At 44.4% G+C, this 18,101-nt stretch overlaps 1 protein-coding gene across 1 annotated transcript in view; it reads right to left on the bottom strand.

Moving 5' to 3' along the window:
• Positions 1-9,561: 9,561 nt before the first annotated feature.
• Positions 9,562-18,101, bottom strand: part of LOC144752476 (uncharacterized) — a 79,810-nt gene continuing 71,270 nt past the window's right edge. The window contains exon 7 of the mRNA XM_078640398.1: positions 9,562-10,261. Within this exon, the coding sequence (XP_078496524.1) occupies positions 9,696-10,261 (566 nt within the window). The 3' untranslated portion in view covers positions 9,562-9,695. The remainder of the gene's footprint in view (positions 10,262-18,101) is intronic.

Raw genomic sequence — 18,101 nt, 5'->3', positions numbered from 1 at the left:
ATTACGGTTATACCCAAGCCTGGTAAAGACCCTACCTTCTGTGCTTCTTACCGTCCGATAGCGCTCCTTAACCTGGACGCTAAATTGTACTCCTCCATCCTAGCGAGCAGACTGCAAGATTTGATGCCTGCTCTGATCCACCCTGATCAGTCTGGGTTCATTAAAGGTAGACAAACTCATGACAACCTGCGGCGCGTTATCCATCTGATCGAAAAAGCGGAGCGGTTCCGCATACCGGCAGTATTGGTGGGGCTGGACGCGGAAAAGGCTTTTGATCGCGTTGATTGGGGGTTCCTGCACCGGACGCTGGGGGCCTTCGGGTTCTCGCCCCAATTTATTAGAATGCTTGAGGCCAATTACAATAACCCCACCTTCCGGGTGCTGATTAACGGCCACAGATCCGGGAGTTTTCGTCATTCCCGAGGAACGCGCCAGGGCTGTCCACTCTCGCCCCTTCTCTTTGCTCTTAGCATAGAACCATTGGCGCTGGCGATCCGGGAGAACGAGCGGATCCTGGGACTCCCCTTTACGGGTGAGCAGCATAAGATTTCACTCTTTGCCGATGACGTACTGCTGTCCCTTAGGGATCCAGCGCTGTCGCTGCCCCATGTCCACTCGGTGCTTTCTGAGTATGAAACGGTGGCGGGGTTCAAAGTTAACTTTGATAAGTCCTACATTTTGAACTTGACCCTACCACCGGGGGAGGTACAGCGGGTCCGGTTGCTTACTCCGCTCTCGTGGACGACTACCTCGTTGCTTTACTTGGGAGTGCGGCTGACCTCTACCGTAGGCGCCTTGTTCCTGGCTAACTTCCCCCCGATGCTGACGTCGATTCGTACGGAACTGGAACGGTGGAAGCCCAAATTTATCTCGTGGCTAGGTAGGATCCATGCACTTAAAATGGTTCTCCTGCCTAAACTCCTTTACCTCTTCCAAGCCTTGCCTATCCCGGTAGGACTGGATTACTTCCGTCGACTTAAGACCCTGATGTTGAAGTATGTCTGGCAAGGCGGTCGGGCGCGACTTCCGTTTACGGTTCTCCGACGCCCGCGGTTGGAGGGAGGAGTGGGCTTTCCGGACATGCATTTGTACTACAAGGCTGCCCAGTTGAGAGTACTGGTGGAGTGGTCCCAACAACTTTCGGAGAAGCACTGGCTCCATATGGATCGGAGCGTTGCGGGCCACTCCATCTGGGACCTGGCTTGGAAGCCTAAGGGGGACCGGCCCAGGAACGTGTACGTTAGCACTCCCACCAGCACAGTGTTAAAAGTCTGGGACACAGTTAGTGGCGATGAACGGTGGACCACATTCCCGTCCCCGTTCACCCCGATCCATTTTAATCCGGCCTTTCCTCCTGCGCTGACAGTGGGTCCCTTTGAGACCTGGAGGGAGGGTGGCTGTAGGGCCCTCACCCACCTGTTCCATGGTGCCGAACCCCTCACTTTCCATAATTGTATGAGGGATTATGGCGTTCTACCGACAGAGCGCTTTCGACACCTTCAGCTCCTGCACTGGGCGACGTCGCCTGGAGTGGTGGATGCTGCTACCAGACCCCTGACGAAATTTGAAACTTTTATACTTCGCACATCCACCATGAAGGGAGCGATTTCTTTTCTGTATGAGCTGCTGTTAGACACCACGATGTCCCCTCGGCCTCGGTATATGGATCACTGGGAGAATACGCTGGGGAGGGACATTTCCGATAGCGAGTGGAGGAGCTTATGGCGGGATGTGACAGCACATAACCACTCTACCGACCTCAGGGAGGCCCATATGAAGCTTCTGTTTGACTGGTACTTGTATCCGTCCAAATTACACAGGATATTCCCAACTACCTCAGACAGGTGCTGGCGGGGCTGCGGAATGTTGGGAGACTTCAGCCATATATGGTGGGACTGCCCCACCATCCGGCCGTTTTGGGCCGAGATTCTCTCCCACATTAAAGATGTGCTGGGTTACCCACTCCCAAACTCCATGGATTTTGTTTTGCTGGGCCTTAGAGACCCACTGCTTGAGCACCAGACTAGGGCAGATAAGCGCATTATGTGGTTATGCTTGGGAGCGGCCAAGCTGACTTTGGCAGCTGCTTGGAAGAGCCCGTCTGCTCCTGCCATCTCTTTGTGGCATGCACGGCTATGGCGCCTTCTGAGTATGGAGCGGCTCTCCGATATCTTCCTGGGGAATTTAAAAAACGTTATGTTCAATTGGGGCCCCTTGGTGAGGTTCTTGTCCCGAGGCCTGCCTTCGGCAGTTTGCCCTTCAGCGCTACGGGCGCTTCATCTCTTGCAAGTTTGATTACCAGTGTGACTGTTCCTGATTGTATGAATGCTGGTCGCCATCTCTGGGTGGGGGGTGGGCAGTGGGGAGGGAAGGGGGGTGGAGGGGTGGTTGTTGGGGAAGTTGGTTTTCTCTTGTTGCGACTCACTGTGTCCCCGAGAAAGGACAACGTAGCTATGGCGGGGCTTGGGTTGTTCTTCCCTAGCTGGAGACGTCGCACCGACGGATGGGACTTCAAGACATGCTTCGGGCACTGTGACGAACGGGTCCATATCGTTTGCACTTCTGTTGCCATAACTGGTTGCTGCTCCTTTTGATGCATGCTCTGGACTCCCTTTTGCCCCTCAATGTGCGAAAGTGTTTTCTTGGCACCCCATGTGTGGGTTATGTGGCGGAATGTCGCCTGTTCTCTCTCTCTCCTTTTTGCTTTTCTTGTTCCTCTTCCATTATTACCCTCCCCTTTTCCGTTTGCACTTGCATATCATAAATAAAACTTTTACAAAAAAAAAAAAGAGCATGTGAAACCTTAATACTAGTTATGTTGTAAACAAAAAGGATATTTGTTGCGCATCTAATACTAGCACGTCTAGCATCTATGGCCAAAGAAATTTCATAAACAATAATTGCGGATATGCCAGGGCATCTATTGCCAAGTGAAATATCGGCATGTCCGACCAGACATGAGCAAATTCCAGCTGTTTCATAAGGAAAAAAATAAACACTATTGAGAACTAGTCAGAGGAACAACATAAAAAGTGAAGTAAACACATGCTTACCTGGTAAAGTAAACTAAACATGCGCTATTTTGAGGAAGAAATTCAATTCTGCTGTACAAGGAGATTGATTGTAACAGTGTTCAAACTGAGTTCTGATGCTGCTGTGTCATCACCTGAAACCTCATTCCCATTGGTCTAAACTTGTTCAGAGCTAGGGTATTGGATGTAATAGTCTGCATCTGTTTGGAGTTAACCAGTCACCATAGAAAGGGGACTCCAATCTTCCTACCTGTGTCAACCAGTTGATGGAACAAAAACAGTTATCATAATCAGAGGATTAAGCAGAGAAAGAGGGGCAACAAGATGCAGTGACTACTTTTGTAATTTTTTTTATAATAACTGCTGTATTCATATTATTGTAATGGCTGTTCAAACCAATGTACCTCTTCCTCCATTTTTGCAAAATCCAGGATTGCCTGGGATGGTATGGGAAGATTCAAAGGAGACTTTCGAAACAGGGGTGAGGTTTTTGTAGCTAAAAGGAAATTAGCTATTCTCAAGCACAATTTATGTTTAGAGGGGAGGAAGGATTTCAAATGTTGCCTGTACAAGGATACAGGCAAGATGAGGAAAATTAGGCAAATGAAGAGCCAGATAAGGATGAGTACACGAGAGTGATGAGGGCCTGAGAAGAATATGTGTCAGTCCTATGAACAATAGCTGCTTTATGTAAATTCAAAGACTTACATGAGGAACTAGTAAGAGATCAAGGGGCATATGTAGGCAATCTCTATTTACTGATTCTTCAATACCGAATTTTACCGATTTGGTATTTGAGATTCGGTAAATAGTATGTAGCTAAAAATTCAGAAAATGTTACAGATTCGGTAATATTCGGTATTACCAAATCGGTATTTACCGATTCGGTAATCCCCATTCATTCCTATGGGCCTGGAGGCCACATGGCACTGAGAAAAAAGCAAAAAATTGCTTTTTCAAAGGTATTCGGTATTTACCACCAACTTATAGTTGGTGGTAAATAACGAATACTTAAGGCTAAAATGCTCTCACTTGAGTGCTACCCACATAGGCTTTAAGGAATCGGTAATTTACTGATTCCTTAAAATGTGGAATTGGTAAATTACCGATTCCTTATTTGCAGCCTCCTACATCTCAAATCCTTAAATACCGGTCGGTAACGGTGAAATTTACCGAATTTCACCGTTAACGACCGGTATTACCCCACCTACATATGGCCCCAAATGATAAAAATAGCAGCAATAATATTCAAGAACAATTACTAGGGTTAAAGGATTCTTCTTTAGAAAAAAATATAATATTAGCTTGTAGAATTGAAAAAACGTATCTATATATTAAAGAATTGAATCAAGATCAGCATAAGAGTGGATCAGAGGGGTCTGCGAGTAAAACAGTGAATCCTTTATGCAGTACAGAGAAATAACAGAAACACTAAAAATGAAGAAACAATTGAATGGCGTATGGAGTCCAATATGAAACAATGTTTCAGGTGTGGTAGCTCCAGACATTTGGCAGAATCGAATGCTTCCATGGCTATCAAAGCCAAATGTTTCAAGTGCAAAAGAGTTGGGCATTTCTCAAGGGTGTGCAAAGATAGGGAAATGGTGACGAAGAAAACTGGTGTGTGTTTAGTGAGGGAGTGAAGGTCAAGAGATGAATACTCAAATTCTGACATGGATGAAGTAGAAGTGAACCTGCTAATAGCATGTGATGTAGAAAAAGAAGGTGGTAATTCTAGCCTGAAGGTAAATCATCCACAAAAGTGTGAAATTGAAGCAAATGGTGTAAAAATATACATGTGGGCTGATTCGCGATCACCATGCACCTTAGGCGGCAAAGCTGCGTAGAAAAGCATCATGGGTTCTGAGTTGATTTCCACAAATGTAGGATCAGAGAGATATTGTGGGGTCAAATTACCAATGTTGGGATATTTTACTACAGAGTGAAGTATCAAGGCAGGAGTGCATTTTGCAGAGTGAATGTTGTGGAAGGAGGAAAAACCCTATTAGGGTGGAGAGAATAAAAATAATTTGGGATATTAGTCCCCAATCACCCGGACCAAGTGCTATTGAATGCACAAAGGGGAGTAGTAGTGTGGAGTTCCCAGTTCCCCAATCTTTTTCAAGAGAATCTAGGATGTCTAAGAAAGTTTGAACACTGAACCATCGAAAAGCAAAATGCAGTACCTAGACTTCACAAAGTCTGAAATGTCTCTTTGGCCTTGCATTGAAAATTAAAAGCAGAGTTATACCATTTGTATAGTGCTGGGATCATTGAACCCATTGAAGTTTCATTGTGTCTTAGTCCTATTGTTCTTGGCAAGAAGTTTAATGGCAAAATTAGGATGTGCATTGACTGGAGGTACCTAAACGATTATATATGGGTGGATTGCCATCTGCATCCTCCCATCAATGAAATGTTGATGAGTGTGAGAGAGGCAAAATGTTATACCACACTAGACTTATCAAGCACATACCACCAGATACGTCTGCATTCTGATTCCAAGCACCTGACATCCTTCATTACACCTGAAGGGGCATATTAATTTGTGTTCATGCTTTTCGGACTGTCATCAGCATCTGTTGTATTCCAGAGGGTCATGCAGAATGTATTGATTGGGTTGTCCTATGTCTTATTTTTTCAAGACAACATATTGGTGCAGGGAAGTGACAAGAGTCAGCATGATGCCAGATTAAACGATCTGCTAAAAAGGTTGGAACAAGCAGTGCTAACTATTGCACTGGAAAATGTTAAATTTGAAGCTGATGAAGTAGACTACTTAGGGCACACATTGCCATGTGAAGGTATAACGCCTAAGGTGAAATTGGTTGAGGCAATAGAGAAGGCCCCTTCCCTGCAAGGCAAGCAACAATTTCAGGTCCTTCCTGGAATTATCAGAATATTACTTCAAGTTTCTTAAAAACATTGCGGGAAAGCTACATGCACTATGATAATTATTAAAAAAGGGGTGCAGTATGAATGGACCACTGAATGCCAGGAAGCTTTTGAGGTTGTAAAACAATCCATTAGTGAAGCATTAATGTTTAACCTCTCAATCCCAGCAACAAAACTATTGCGATCAGTGACCCGTTTTAGGTGAGGTGTTAATGCAGGAGAGTCAAGAGCTGTAGCATTTGCATCCCGCACATTAAAGGGGGCTAAGTCCACCTACTTCACAATTGAGAAGGAGGCCCTAGCATGTTGGTGGGGTGTATATCATTTCCGCACATATGTTTGGGAAAATCAGTTTGAACTAGGCATCAACCACAAACCTTTAATAGATTTGTTTTCCACAAAAGGTGCTGGCAGGGCCACACCTTGCATAGCCAAATGGCTGTATAGGTTGCAAGAATACATATTTTCAATGAGTTACGTACCTGGTAGCAAGAGCATAAGTACTGATTGTCTGTCAAGGTTACTATTTGATGAGAGTGAGAGAAACATAAGTTGGGGGAAGGCCAAAGAATGATGCTTATACTGCAGAAATTACCGAGCAATTCTGGAGAAAGTGAGGACGAAAGGAAAAATATAGGTGATTACCCTGTATGGAGTGATCTCTCTCTGCTAGATGGTGTTGTTAGGAGAAGAGACAGGGTTGTTGTTCCAGAGAGTTCACAACACAGATTATCAGAACTTCTACACAAAGGTCATGGGGAATATCTGCCATGAAAAGCAAAGCTTGGGTTGACTTTTTGTGGCCGGGAATGGATCAGGGTGTTGATACATTTGTAAGGGATGGTTTGCCATGAACATGCAATGACAAATCTCACACAGTCACTGAGACTCCCATTGCTTCCACTACTTTTTCTAAATGTGTGTGGGGAAAGGTAACTATTGAAATTTTTGGACCATTTGATTGTTTGCGGCAGGAAAGCAGGTGTGCTATCATGTTATTAGACTACCTTTCCAAATGGCCAGACATGGTGTTTAGGAGAGAAATCAAATCCAACCATGTAACCTCCTTCTGTGCGGAAATGTTCAGGAGGGAGGGTTGTCCTGAGACATTGGTCTCAGACAATGGCCCACAATTTATATCAGCAGGATTCTACATGCTCCTAATGATTTAGGCTATTAAGCATAACAGCACTGCTGCGTATAATCCTATGGGAAAACAGTTTAGTGGAAAGGTTTAGCTGTGTTTTGAGTGAGTGTGTTTAGCTGGCCATGTGTGGGGGTTGGGAGTGGAAATGTGAAATCAAAAACGTTGTGGAACTACAGAACCACACCACACTTAGTCACAGGGGAAACTTAATTTTTCATAATAATTGGAAGAGTAGCGTGTACCACGACTGTTCCTGGATGAATGGAAGGAAAATCTAGGGACAAAATAGATCAGCTATTGTTGAAAAAGGTATATGATTATCAAGATATGTATGTACAAAGACATAATGAAAGGATAATAAAGACGTGACTTCAAGAAGGAAGAATGGGAAAGGGTGTTCATGAACGTTCATAAGAAGGGTTATTCCAAATGGTCACACTCTAAAGTAATCAATGATAAGAAGGGAAACAAAGTATTGCTTTAGGGAAAATGGTGGAATATGAGGAAATTGGTTAAGTGCCAACCCGATGTGTGGAATGGAAATGATCAATACAAAATTGGGAAGGTTGATAAGGAGAGTGAGAGTAGGAATGTTCCAAGTAATAATGTTTACCAACGGTTGATAAAGCCTCCGTAGCATCTGGAAGATTATGTATGTACTTGATAGTCAAAATATGACAATATTTTGTAATCTTTGTTTCCATCTCCAAAGATTAGATATTATGATATTTCATGCATTTACCAAAATTAAGAATGTATTGTTTCCTGATTATAGTACCAATTTAGTTTTAAGTTAAAAAGGTTTCCTTTTCATCAAATGTTGTATAACTAATTAATTTTATTTCCTGACAAGTGAGATATGTTGTAATGAGCATGATTTTCACTGATGTCACTTGGAGACTGTTGTCAGGTAACATATTGATCAAACCACTGAGTACTCCAGAATGTGGGGATCCAAGCAGTTTGTCTTGCCAGGGGGTTCAACCTAGCGTACTTCACTTCATAAAGCACTCTTCTCGTCACATGTGAAGCATCTGTCATTTGAAAAAAAGTAAAGAGGATACTCCGCTGTTTTAAAAAGATTGACACCGCTTGAAAATTAGTTGATCAAAAAAATCCTTAAGAAGCCATTGTCAAAGCTTTGCCGCTCAAGTGAAAGACTTCTGTGACCCATCACAGAAAGAGCCCAAAAAGGAGGGAAGAAACAGCACTACGTTCATAAAAATGGGACTTCCTTTCATTAAAAAAGAACAACAATCTACCAGCAGATTATATCTTTATTAAGTTTCCAAACAAATACTGAGTGGAAGCTCCAAGGCTCAAAAAGGACCCTGAAAAGACAGCCATATTGGAAATGTAAATTCAGTAAGTTTTATTGCTAGAGCGATCATGTCTAGAATCTAAGACACATATCAAACATTAAGCCTACACAGCAACATAATTATATGAATATTCTAAAATAGAAACTTATTTTTCTTAAATTCTGTCTTATATTTTAACTCCTTTTCATTTGTTACTCAGATATACATTTTTCTTGTTTCAAAGATCTTGTGATCAATTCCTAAAGTTGTGCTGTTGTAAAAACAGGAAGGTTTGAGTTCATATTTAGTGGTTTCGATGCAGACACAGGAATTGCACTATTGGTAGTTAAGGTACAAAATACATATCACAGCTTATTACACCCAGTATCAATACCAATGGTGATCAACCCACAGGTGTACAACTGCTACCAACCCCCCTGAAATGCTTATATCATCAAAAACAAGTAAGAGGCACTTAAGTACAGTCCTAATATTTATTTTGTGGTATAAACAACCTCATGGAGTCCGGTATGTTCTATCCTCTCAGCAGGAATATTGAAGCAATAATGTGGAATTCATTATTTCCAGGGATCATTCAAAGAAAAGTGGTGTCATCTGTATATGTAGAAAATTATCTATATTGATAATTCATGTGTCTTCTTAATACTCATTGATACACCAGTCCAGCCAATGTGTTTCATCCTATACTAGGACTTCATCAGAGACCATGTTAACTACAGTCAATCATCAATTACCAAAATGCCATTGTGTAACTTAGTCTGTATCACTCATAACTTTAACTTTTGAATTACAAACAAAAGATGGAGCACCTCAAGTAACTAGAGTGCATGGGAAGCAGGTGGCATAAAATCATACACATAATTTAAGCCTGTGTATTCTAGCAAATTATATTTTATTATATTGATGGTAGTGCTAGAATTTCTGGGGAAAGCGTATTTTTAAGTCTCTTGGGTGTAACCTCTGTGAGTAAAGTCTTAAGGGCCTCATCATTACTGGTCTAAGAGATGTGATGGTGGCCAGATTCCTAGAGTCTGTATGCGGAAGACCCTCATTTGGTAATGCAGGAGTATTTGATGTGAAATCAGGACTCTTATATGATACCTCTCCACACACGCTTAAGCCTGAATGGGAGTGAAGCTCTGTGGCAAAGCAAGCAGATGCACGTCAATGCGATGGCATGGTATCTCACCCAACAAGAAGAACCCAGATTGAGTCCAAAAACAGTATCACATGTGAAACCAGGATCCTTCTCACCATTTTGTAACTAATGAATGATATTCCTTTTGGTCTAGAGAATATTTAATCTGGAAAAATGAGAAACCCTGAAAAAACACTATCCTCCATTTTAACGCCCCGCATACCATTGTAGTCATTAACCTCCAACCACACCTGCTGGCCTTTCTCCAGAGCCAGGAGAATGCCACCTGAAGTGACCTGAGAACTCGTAGACTTGCTTGGCGTATGTTCACAGAAGTTGGCCTTCTTCACTTTGTCCAGGTAGATGTTTACACAGAGATTATCGGTCTGTGATGCATGGTAGGTAAAATAATACAGTCCAGGGATCCTGCAAGTAAAAGCCCCTGTGGTTGTGTCATAGTCATTCATCGTGTTGCTGATCACCTTTGTGAAGAGCACTCGAGAGTTCTTGGACGGGTATTCGTTTGTGAATCTGGCAACAGTGAACGCTGACTGGTGCAGATGCTTGTGACTTCCAGATGTGCCTACTTCTCCTTTCGGGCCTGGGCTCCCTTTGTCTCCTCCTGGCCCAGGTGGTCCTAAGGGCCCATTTTTTCCAGATGGGCCTTTTGTGCCCTTGTCTCCTTTCTCACCCTTTGCGCCTTGGCTTTCAGAACCAGCTGGGATGCCTATTGGATTCAAAGCAGAAAGAGAAAATATCACTATTTGTCACAGTGCAAAGGTAAGGTGGACTGCAATAATAGCTTATAGGTTCCTCAATACAAAAAGGAAGAGTAATTTTAACATTTAGCTGGTGATATCAGGCCCGCACTTAATTCCTGAAATTAAGTGAATTAAAAAGGCAACATTTTGAGTCTGTCATTCTATCAATCTCTCAATGCCCAATCCTCTCACTCTCTAAGTGTCTAATTTTAGCTATAATCTCACATCCTCTCAAACTCCCTTTCTCTCAATCACTCATCCTAACAATCTTTCATCTCTCATTTCTTACCTCTCATCCTTTCACTCTCACATGTCTATTTTGACATCTCAAATCTCTCATTTCTAACCTCTCTCAATCATGAATCCTATCAATTTTATATTAATCAATGTTTATGCACATGGGTTACCGGGTGGGAAAGCTTCACCAGCCACTGCCCAATTAGACACATTTATCGATGGCTTGGACGGCTCATGTGTCTTTGTTATTGTAGGCGATTTCAACTGCACCTTTGAGCCATTCGGCATAGACGATTGTAGTCTCACTATGGATGAGGATCAGAATTGGGGGGTGCCTCCACTCTCATTGAAACCAATTAATAAGTGGACTGAGACGGTGCTCCAACTGAAAAGTTTATCACTAGGGCGTGGGATTAGAGCTACTAATGGGAGAACTCTCTCAGACTCAGAGGGCTGCTTCATATTTTCCAATGGGATCAGAAATAGCAGGATTGACTACATATTTATAAGTCTTGAACGTTGGACCAGACTTGAGGATATGGTGGTTTACCGTAGACCAGAAAGTGATCACGATACCCTACTACTGACCCTAACAAGGACTGGCATAGGCCGTCCAAATGTGAACACTGTATCTAAGATAGGAGAGGTGATCATGTCTCAAGACTGTCGACGGCTAAAATGGGAAGTGGTTTTGGTGGACGATGGCCTACAAAAGCAGATCAGATCCTCTACGGAAGAGACCCTTGCTTTGATGAGTTCCCTAGATGCTAATGGTAATATTTTTTCAGATATTCTGAAGATTCATGAGGGCCACTTCTTAAATCTGAAGTCCCTGTTTACAAAAACGAAGAAACCGTTTACACCTCGCCCTATAAAAGGGTCCAAGTGGTACATCGAAGCCTGTGGTACCACATTTCGAAACCTCTCCAAGGCAATAAAGCTGGGAGAGTTCCCCAACAGGTTAAAGAAGCAAAGGTAAACTATAACAGGGTACAAATTAAGGCTAAGAAAGAATATGACGAGGATAAATGGGCAAGCCTAACTAATGCCACTGATGGGAAGAACTGGACCATGTTTTGGGAATTGGTCAAATGGGGCAGTCATATGACCGGAACAACACCAGACAATAATGTCTCACCTGAACTTTGGGTCCAGCATTTTCAAGGTCAATTTGATTCCCCACTTAGTATTGGTACTAAGTATCCAGAGGTTAAGGCAGAGGCAATTCTTCTCTTCACTAAAAGTGAGATAGATAGAGTTTTAGACAGGGTGCCTGCTGGGAGGGCTCTAGGTCCAGATTGCATCCCAGCTGATATTTACAAACAGGATAGGAAAATCTGGATTGAATACATTTTTATCATCGTAAATGCTATTGCTAAAGGTGTAATAATACCAGACACCTGGCGAGGGGCCAAAATTGTCCCCATATATAAAAAGGGAGACCGCGCCTGTCCCAGTAATTATAGGCCGATAAGCCTAATTGATACCTTACAGAAAATAACTGCGAGACTTGTACTAGCAGAGTTAATAAGTGGATTATAGAGCAGAATGTTTTATCTACCAATCAACCAGGTTTTCGACCCCATGTAAACACAATTGATCAAGTATTTCGATTTACGATGATTCATTGGTCCACAGTAATACTAGCAGGGGGAACTTTATATGCAGCATTTGTTGATTTAAAATCAGCATTTGACTTAGTACCTCGCTCTAAGCTGTGGGATTCACTAAAGGAGGCTGGGATGCCCTTACAAATCCTTGCTTTTATTATTAAGTTGCATGAGACAAATTATGCTAAAGTAAGAGGGGGGCAGCAGGGCGAATTGACTGATGCTTTCCCAGTTAATAAAGGTGTGCATCAAGGGTGTGTCCTTGCTCCTACCCTCTGGACGTGCGGTGCTGAGGCTCCGCGATCGGGCCAGCAAGTCGTCCGCTTCCCAGCGCCGATTTAGACAACAGACACAGCAGGCAGGTGTCGGAGGGTGAGCGGCGCCCAACGATCCTCTCAAAATCCGGCACCAGAGGGGTTTTTGCGATGCGGGAGACGGAAACAGGAGACCGGGACCGAGGCTGCCGATAACAAAATGGCGGCCACCCGTTATTAGGTGATTGGCAATGCACGGCGAAGGTCACAGCAGACAGCCCCAGTGGTGACAGAGAGCTGCGGCCTGCCTCTGGTGTGGCCCGGAAAGAATCAGCAGTGACTGGAGGCGCAATGTGCCCTCAGTGGGACCGGGGAGAGCCTTAACAAACAGAAACTGAAAACGCAGCAGGATATCCTCTAGAAAACGGTTCTGGCGGTGAGGGAAACACCGGCGGTTCTTTGTGACGCACCGTAGGGGCCCAGAGGCGGTGAGTAAGAGGGCAGCTGGGGTTTCCAGCAGCCCCCACGGCAGGCTAGGAGACGGGAGAGAATCCCAGAGCAACACGGATCAATATTTTATAAGTCGGATTACCGCACCTGACCTTAAGATGAGAGAGGATCCAGACACTGGTGGTGACACTTTGTCAACACGTATCCCTGCCTGACCGTAATATGGTAGAGACCCTACTAACGATTTCGATTGTTTAGCTCCTCTGGGCCAGGTCAACTGCTCACACACCAATATTTGATGATCATTTTGAGGACTCGGTTTTTCACTTGGAACTTCCAGCACACTCTGGAAATCTTTTATCCGGACTACATTCAAGGAGGTCATTTTGAAACCACTTTGTGCTCCCACAACCTATAGTTAAGCCCTCCCTGCAAACTAAAAAAACTTAGAGGACTGACCAATCCCTCCTGAGTGAAGAAGAAGGTTTCAAGCAGGAAACTAAAAAGGGAAACAGGACTTCCAGCACCTAAGCAGAAGCTTACTAAGCTAAAGAGTCTGCCATCTTGCAATGGTATTGACTGCTCCCATTCACACCCACAACAAAGTTGCAAGAAAGATTATCCCCCTTCACAAGATGGCAGCACAGCAGTGGAGGTGAAGGTAGGCCACAGGGATGCCTTGCGCAACTGAGCTCTTTCGGAGTGTTGACTGAGGGGGCTCCAGGGCTTCCCAGCGGCCGTGAGAGCAGGAAGAACTGAGAGGCCTGCGACGGTGATACCCTGCTGGGAACGGCCCAAGTGGAGAGGTGTTGCGGTCCAGCAGTCCTGGAGAAATGTGTAATGGGAGTGCTTTTGTGTGCGCGTGTATGAGGGTGTGTGTGTAGACGCACGTGTGTGTGTGTGCCTCTGCGTGTTTGAAAGACTATGTTCTCATTTGTGTGTGCTTGTCTGTGCGTTTGATGGTGTGACATGTATTTGGGTGTTTTTGTATTAGAGCATGTGATTCTATGTGTGCTTGTGTTTGTGTGTGTAGATGTTTCTGTTTGTGTGCTTAAATCTGTGTGTGTGATGGTGTGTGCCTGTATTTGAGTGTTTTTGTATTAGAGCATGGGATTGTCTGTGTGCTTGTGCGTGCGGATGTTTCTGTATGCTTGCTTGTATGCGCCCTCTGTTCACGTATGAGAGTGTGTGCGCACATTTGTGTGTGCTTGTGCATGTCTGTGTGTGTGATGGTGTGTGTGTGTGCATGTATTTGTGTGTACGCCCTTGGGTATTTTTGTTCTGGAGCATGTGATTGTATGTGTGCTTGTGTTTTGGATTGTTTCTGTATATGTGCGTGTGTGTGTGGGTATATGCGTATTTGAGAGTGTGAGCGCATTTGTGTTGCTTGTACGTGTCTGTGCATGTGATGCTGTTTGCGTGTGCATGTATTTGGGTGTTTTTGTATTTCTTGGATATTTTCTGTCTATGGGCTTGTGTGTGTGCGTCAGTGCGCATATAAGAATGTTTGCTCACATTTGTGTGTGCTTGTGCATGTATGTGTCTGTGATGGTGTGTGCACGCTGGATTTGTTATTCTCTGGCGGACCCTGTCCTGGATGTTGACTTTAACTGCTTTCACATGAAAGGTGTGTGTATAAACTAGTGAGTGTGAAGAAGAAAACCCATCAGCCCACCTATTGGCGGAACTTCATCATCTGGGATTTTTGAATACAGACTGGTATCCACTAGGTTCCTCACTAGCAAGTATCGTGAGGGAACTCTAGTATCGGATCCACCAGTGATGGAAAGCCAAGCAGTAGTTGTGTTATGAGCTGTGGGTAATGAAAAGTTGCAGTGCTCAAAGAATATGTGCTAATAAAGAGTGATATTTAAAATTGACTATCATGGTGCCTAAGGATAAATTTTATTAAGACGGTCACCATGATGCCAAGGTTAAAAACAGAGTGTAAATAGTTTTTCAACAAATACTACTATCCGTTGGTAAATAGTTAATTTACCAACGATAGTAGTATTTGGTGGGCTGATGGGTTTTCTTCTTCACACTCACTAGTTTATACACACACCTTTCATGTGAAAGCAGACACTCTAGCCTGTCTAGACCAGTAGCACCTCCTTTGTGTTTTTTGCGAATTAGATTAGGGGATAGGGGGCACTTAGGTCATTAAACTATTTTCCCCTTCAGACCCTCCTACCACGTTGTGTTCTTTATTTTCTTTAACTGCCAGATACCTGACCTTAGGATGGCGACTAGTGTACCAGTGTAAAGAACAGTCCCCTGCCTGACCCCAAGGATGGCTTCCTTAGTGGTCCCCTACATGTTTTTACTTCCCTGGGACAACAATTGGACATTGACCAGACCTTGAACCTATCCCCTAACCTGCCTACACATCAGGACTTGGAGCCTGCGTAACTTACCCCAGACTGTGGAGACCTAACTATTTGGCTGATGCCCGGTGGAGCTACCATATAGCTAAAGAGGAGACGGGTTGTGAACTCCCCCCCCCCCCCTGCTGTCACCTACCCAGCCGGACCTTGGGCAGATTTTCCCCTCGTCTCTACGTCCTCTCTCCCTCTTACCCCTTTACCCTATCCCCTTACCCTTCATTGCTCCATTCACCTTGTCCCCTATGTTCTTTAAATGCTTTCTTGATACTTATGTAACTTTTAACTGATGTAAATTGCAACATTCTTGTTCCTCATATAAAGCTCTCTGATTCCTTCGGGTCTAGCCAGCGCTATATAATATCTCATTAATCTAATTTGTTCCCTTTTAGTACTCTTTCTCTCTTTGTCTACCTCCTAGCTCCTATCCCCTCTCCCCTGAATTCTCTCTCCTTTCTTGCTAGCCTACCTAGCCCCTTGTCTTTTGTGCCCTTTGACTAAGCACTCCTTCTCCCCTTGTTGGGGAAAGATCCAATATTTATACTCTGGAGTCTCAGCGAACCCGCTGAGCGAGTCCACTGCGCCAAGGGAGCCACTCACAGCTGAGGTATGTTAGGGCACCCCTTGCCAAAGCACTCCCTCTCCCCTTTTTGGGGAAGGATCCAGAGTGTAGGCCTTGGAGTCTCAGAGACCCCTCTGAGAGAGTCCATTGCGTAAAGGAAGCCTCCCACAACTGAGATAGGGAAGTGATACCACTTCCCCTTGGATCACAGCTTACTGGACTTTGGACGTTGCTTTGACTCGTCTACCGGTTTGTGTCCCAATCGCCCTTCCTCTCCTCTTTCCATGCGGTGTCCTTCACCCTCCCCTCCTCATTCCCGCCTTCATTACCTGTTTACTTCCCCAGCTCCTTCCCCCTCCCCTGCATCTTTCCCCTTGCTTGCTTTTCCTCTTACGTATATGTGCATATTGTTTATCTGAACCTTACAAGTAACTATGTTGCCATGCTCTAATTACTGTGTAACCTTTGTAACGATGTAACCTGTAACTATGATCTGATGCTCATGTAAAGCGCTCTGATACCTCCGGGTCTAGCCAGCGCTATATAAAACCTTTAAAATAAATAAATAAATAAAATACCCAACAGACGCTCCATCCATTGCCGGAACAAGGGTTCCACTGTTAATGTTTGAGGAAGACACGCTAATTTTATCAAAACCCCAGCCTGGTCTGCAACAAGCCCTTGACCAAATTCACAGTTTTTTCAATGACCACGAGTTGGCAGTGAATGTCGACAAAACTAAGTATATGGTATTGCATAGACATAAATCTGTTAAAGGCAGGGTAGCTATGGATAATGTACCCCTAGAGTAAACCGATACTTTTACCTACTCAGGGGTAACTATGGGTAGGAAGATGAATTGGATGCCCCAACTTGACCTTCTAGTCCTTAGGCACAACCAGCTAGCGGGGGCCCTATTAAAGGAACATAGGTTGTCTCATACTAAACCTATAGGGACCGCTGTAGCAATTTATAATGGGAAAATCAGATCTTCTAATATTTATGGGGCTGAACTTTGGGGGTTTGAAAACCTATCACCCTTAGTCCAAGCGCAAAACGAGTTTTTAAGATCCCTGACTGCCCTCCCTCAATCAACTCCAATTAAGCCCTTGCTTCTAGACTTAGGTTGTACCTCCATTGATGAGGTTGCAGGTTTCAGACCCTTAGTCTACTGGAGGAGATTGTGGACTACCGCAGAACTGGCACACTATGCTAACGCTATGTTGCATGTTAGGAATGCAGACTTGGCTTCCAAAATTAAATGGCTCCAGAAGATCAAGTATACCTTCTTTGAAATGGGCCTCAGCTAGCTGTGGTTTGACCCAGCAGGGAATACATTCCCTAGTAAAAATGACTATAAAGAGCTTTACTGGGATATGATAACCAAGAAGACCCTGTCAAAGGTGAGCAGTACGTCGCTTACAGGTATCTTCTATGACCACAAGTTTCTAACAAAAGCAGAACCATGTTGGATTTTGATCACAAAAATTAGAGATAGGAGACTATATCATCAATTCCGTGTTGGTACCCTCCCATTAAGATCGTTTGTAGCTAAATGGGATAAGGCTCTGATGACTAATTGCCCATTTTGCTACACTATGGAAGAGACAATAACTCATCTGCTGTTTGTGTGTCCAGTTAACCAGGGTCCTGGTCGTAGGTGTCCTAAGCCACTGTGTGCAAACCTTGGTACGAGATCCTGTATGACAGCTTTGCGTATACTGGTAACGAATACCCGTTCAGATATAGTCATTGCTATTGCAACATTTTTGAGCTGGGCATGGGTATTGAGGAAGAAAAAACTGATGGCTGTTGAGGAGCCAGATTTAGGGGCCTATTACGATGGAGGATTTTCCGCATCCTCCGGGCCGGCGGAAGCCACCGCCGGCCCGGAGGATGCGGAAAATCCTCTGCGGACCCACCAAAGACCCACCGCCACATTAGGATGGCTGGTGGGTCCTGATTTCCGTCCGCAGCTTTTCCGCCGCGGTTGGCTTACAACCGCGGCGGAAAAGCTCTAATATGGTGACGGTGTCTCTCAGACACCGTCAGCCATATTAGGATGGGCTGTGGACAATGCTTTTCCGCGGCGGGCTTTCCGCCGTGGAAAAGCATGTGTAACTTCACTGCGGGGGCCCGTTGCGGGCCTCCTGGGTGAAGGGAGGGTGGGGGGTGCACATGGGGGGTACCTATGGTACCCCCCTGCATTTGTATGCAGTAATCGGCAGGCACTGCACGGTGCCTGCCGCTTTCTGCATACAAATGCAATGTATGCATTTTTACCATTGCGGCGGATACAGCTTGAAGCC

This window comes from Lissotriton helveticus, chromosome 5_1 (assembly GCF_964261635.1).
Source record: "Lissotriton helveticus chromosome 5_1, aLisHel1.1, whole genome shotgun sequence".
Lineage (NCBI taxonomy): Eukaryota > Metazoa > Chordata > Amphibia > Caudata > Salamandridae > Lissotriton > Lissotriton helveticus.
The sequence above is the reverse complement of the archived record's forward strand: the minus strand, read 5'-3'. Positions and strand labels throughout refer to the sequence as shown.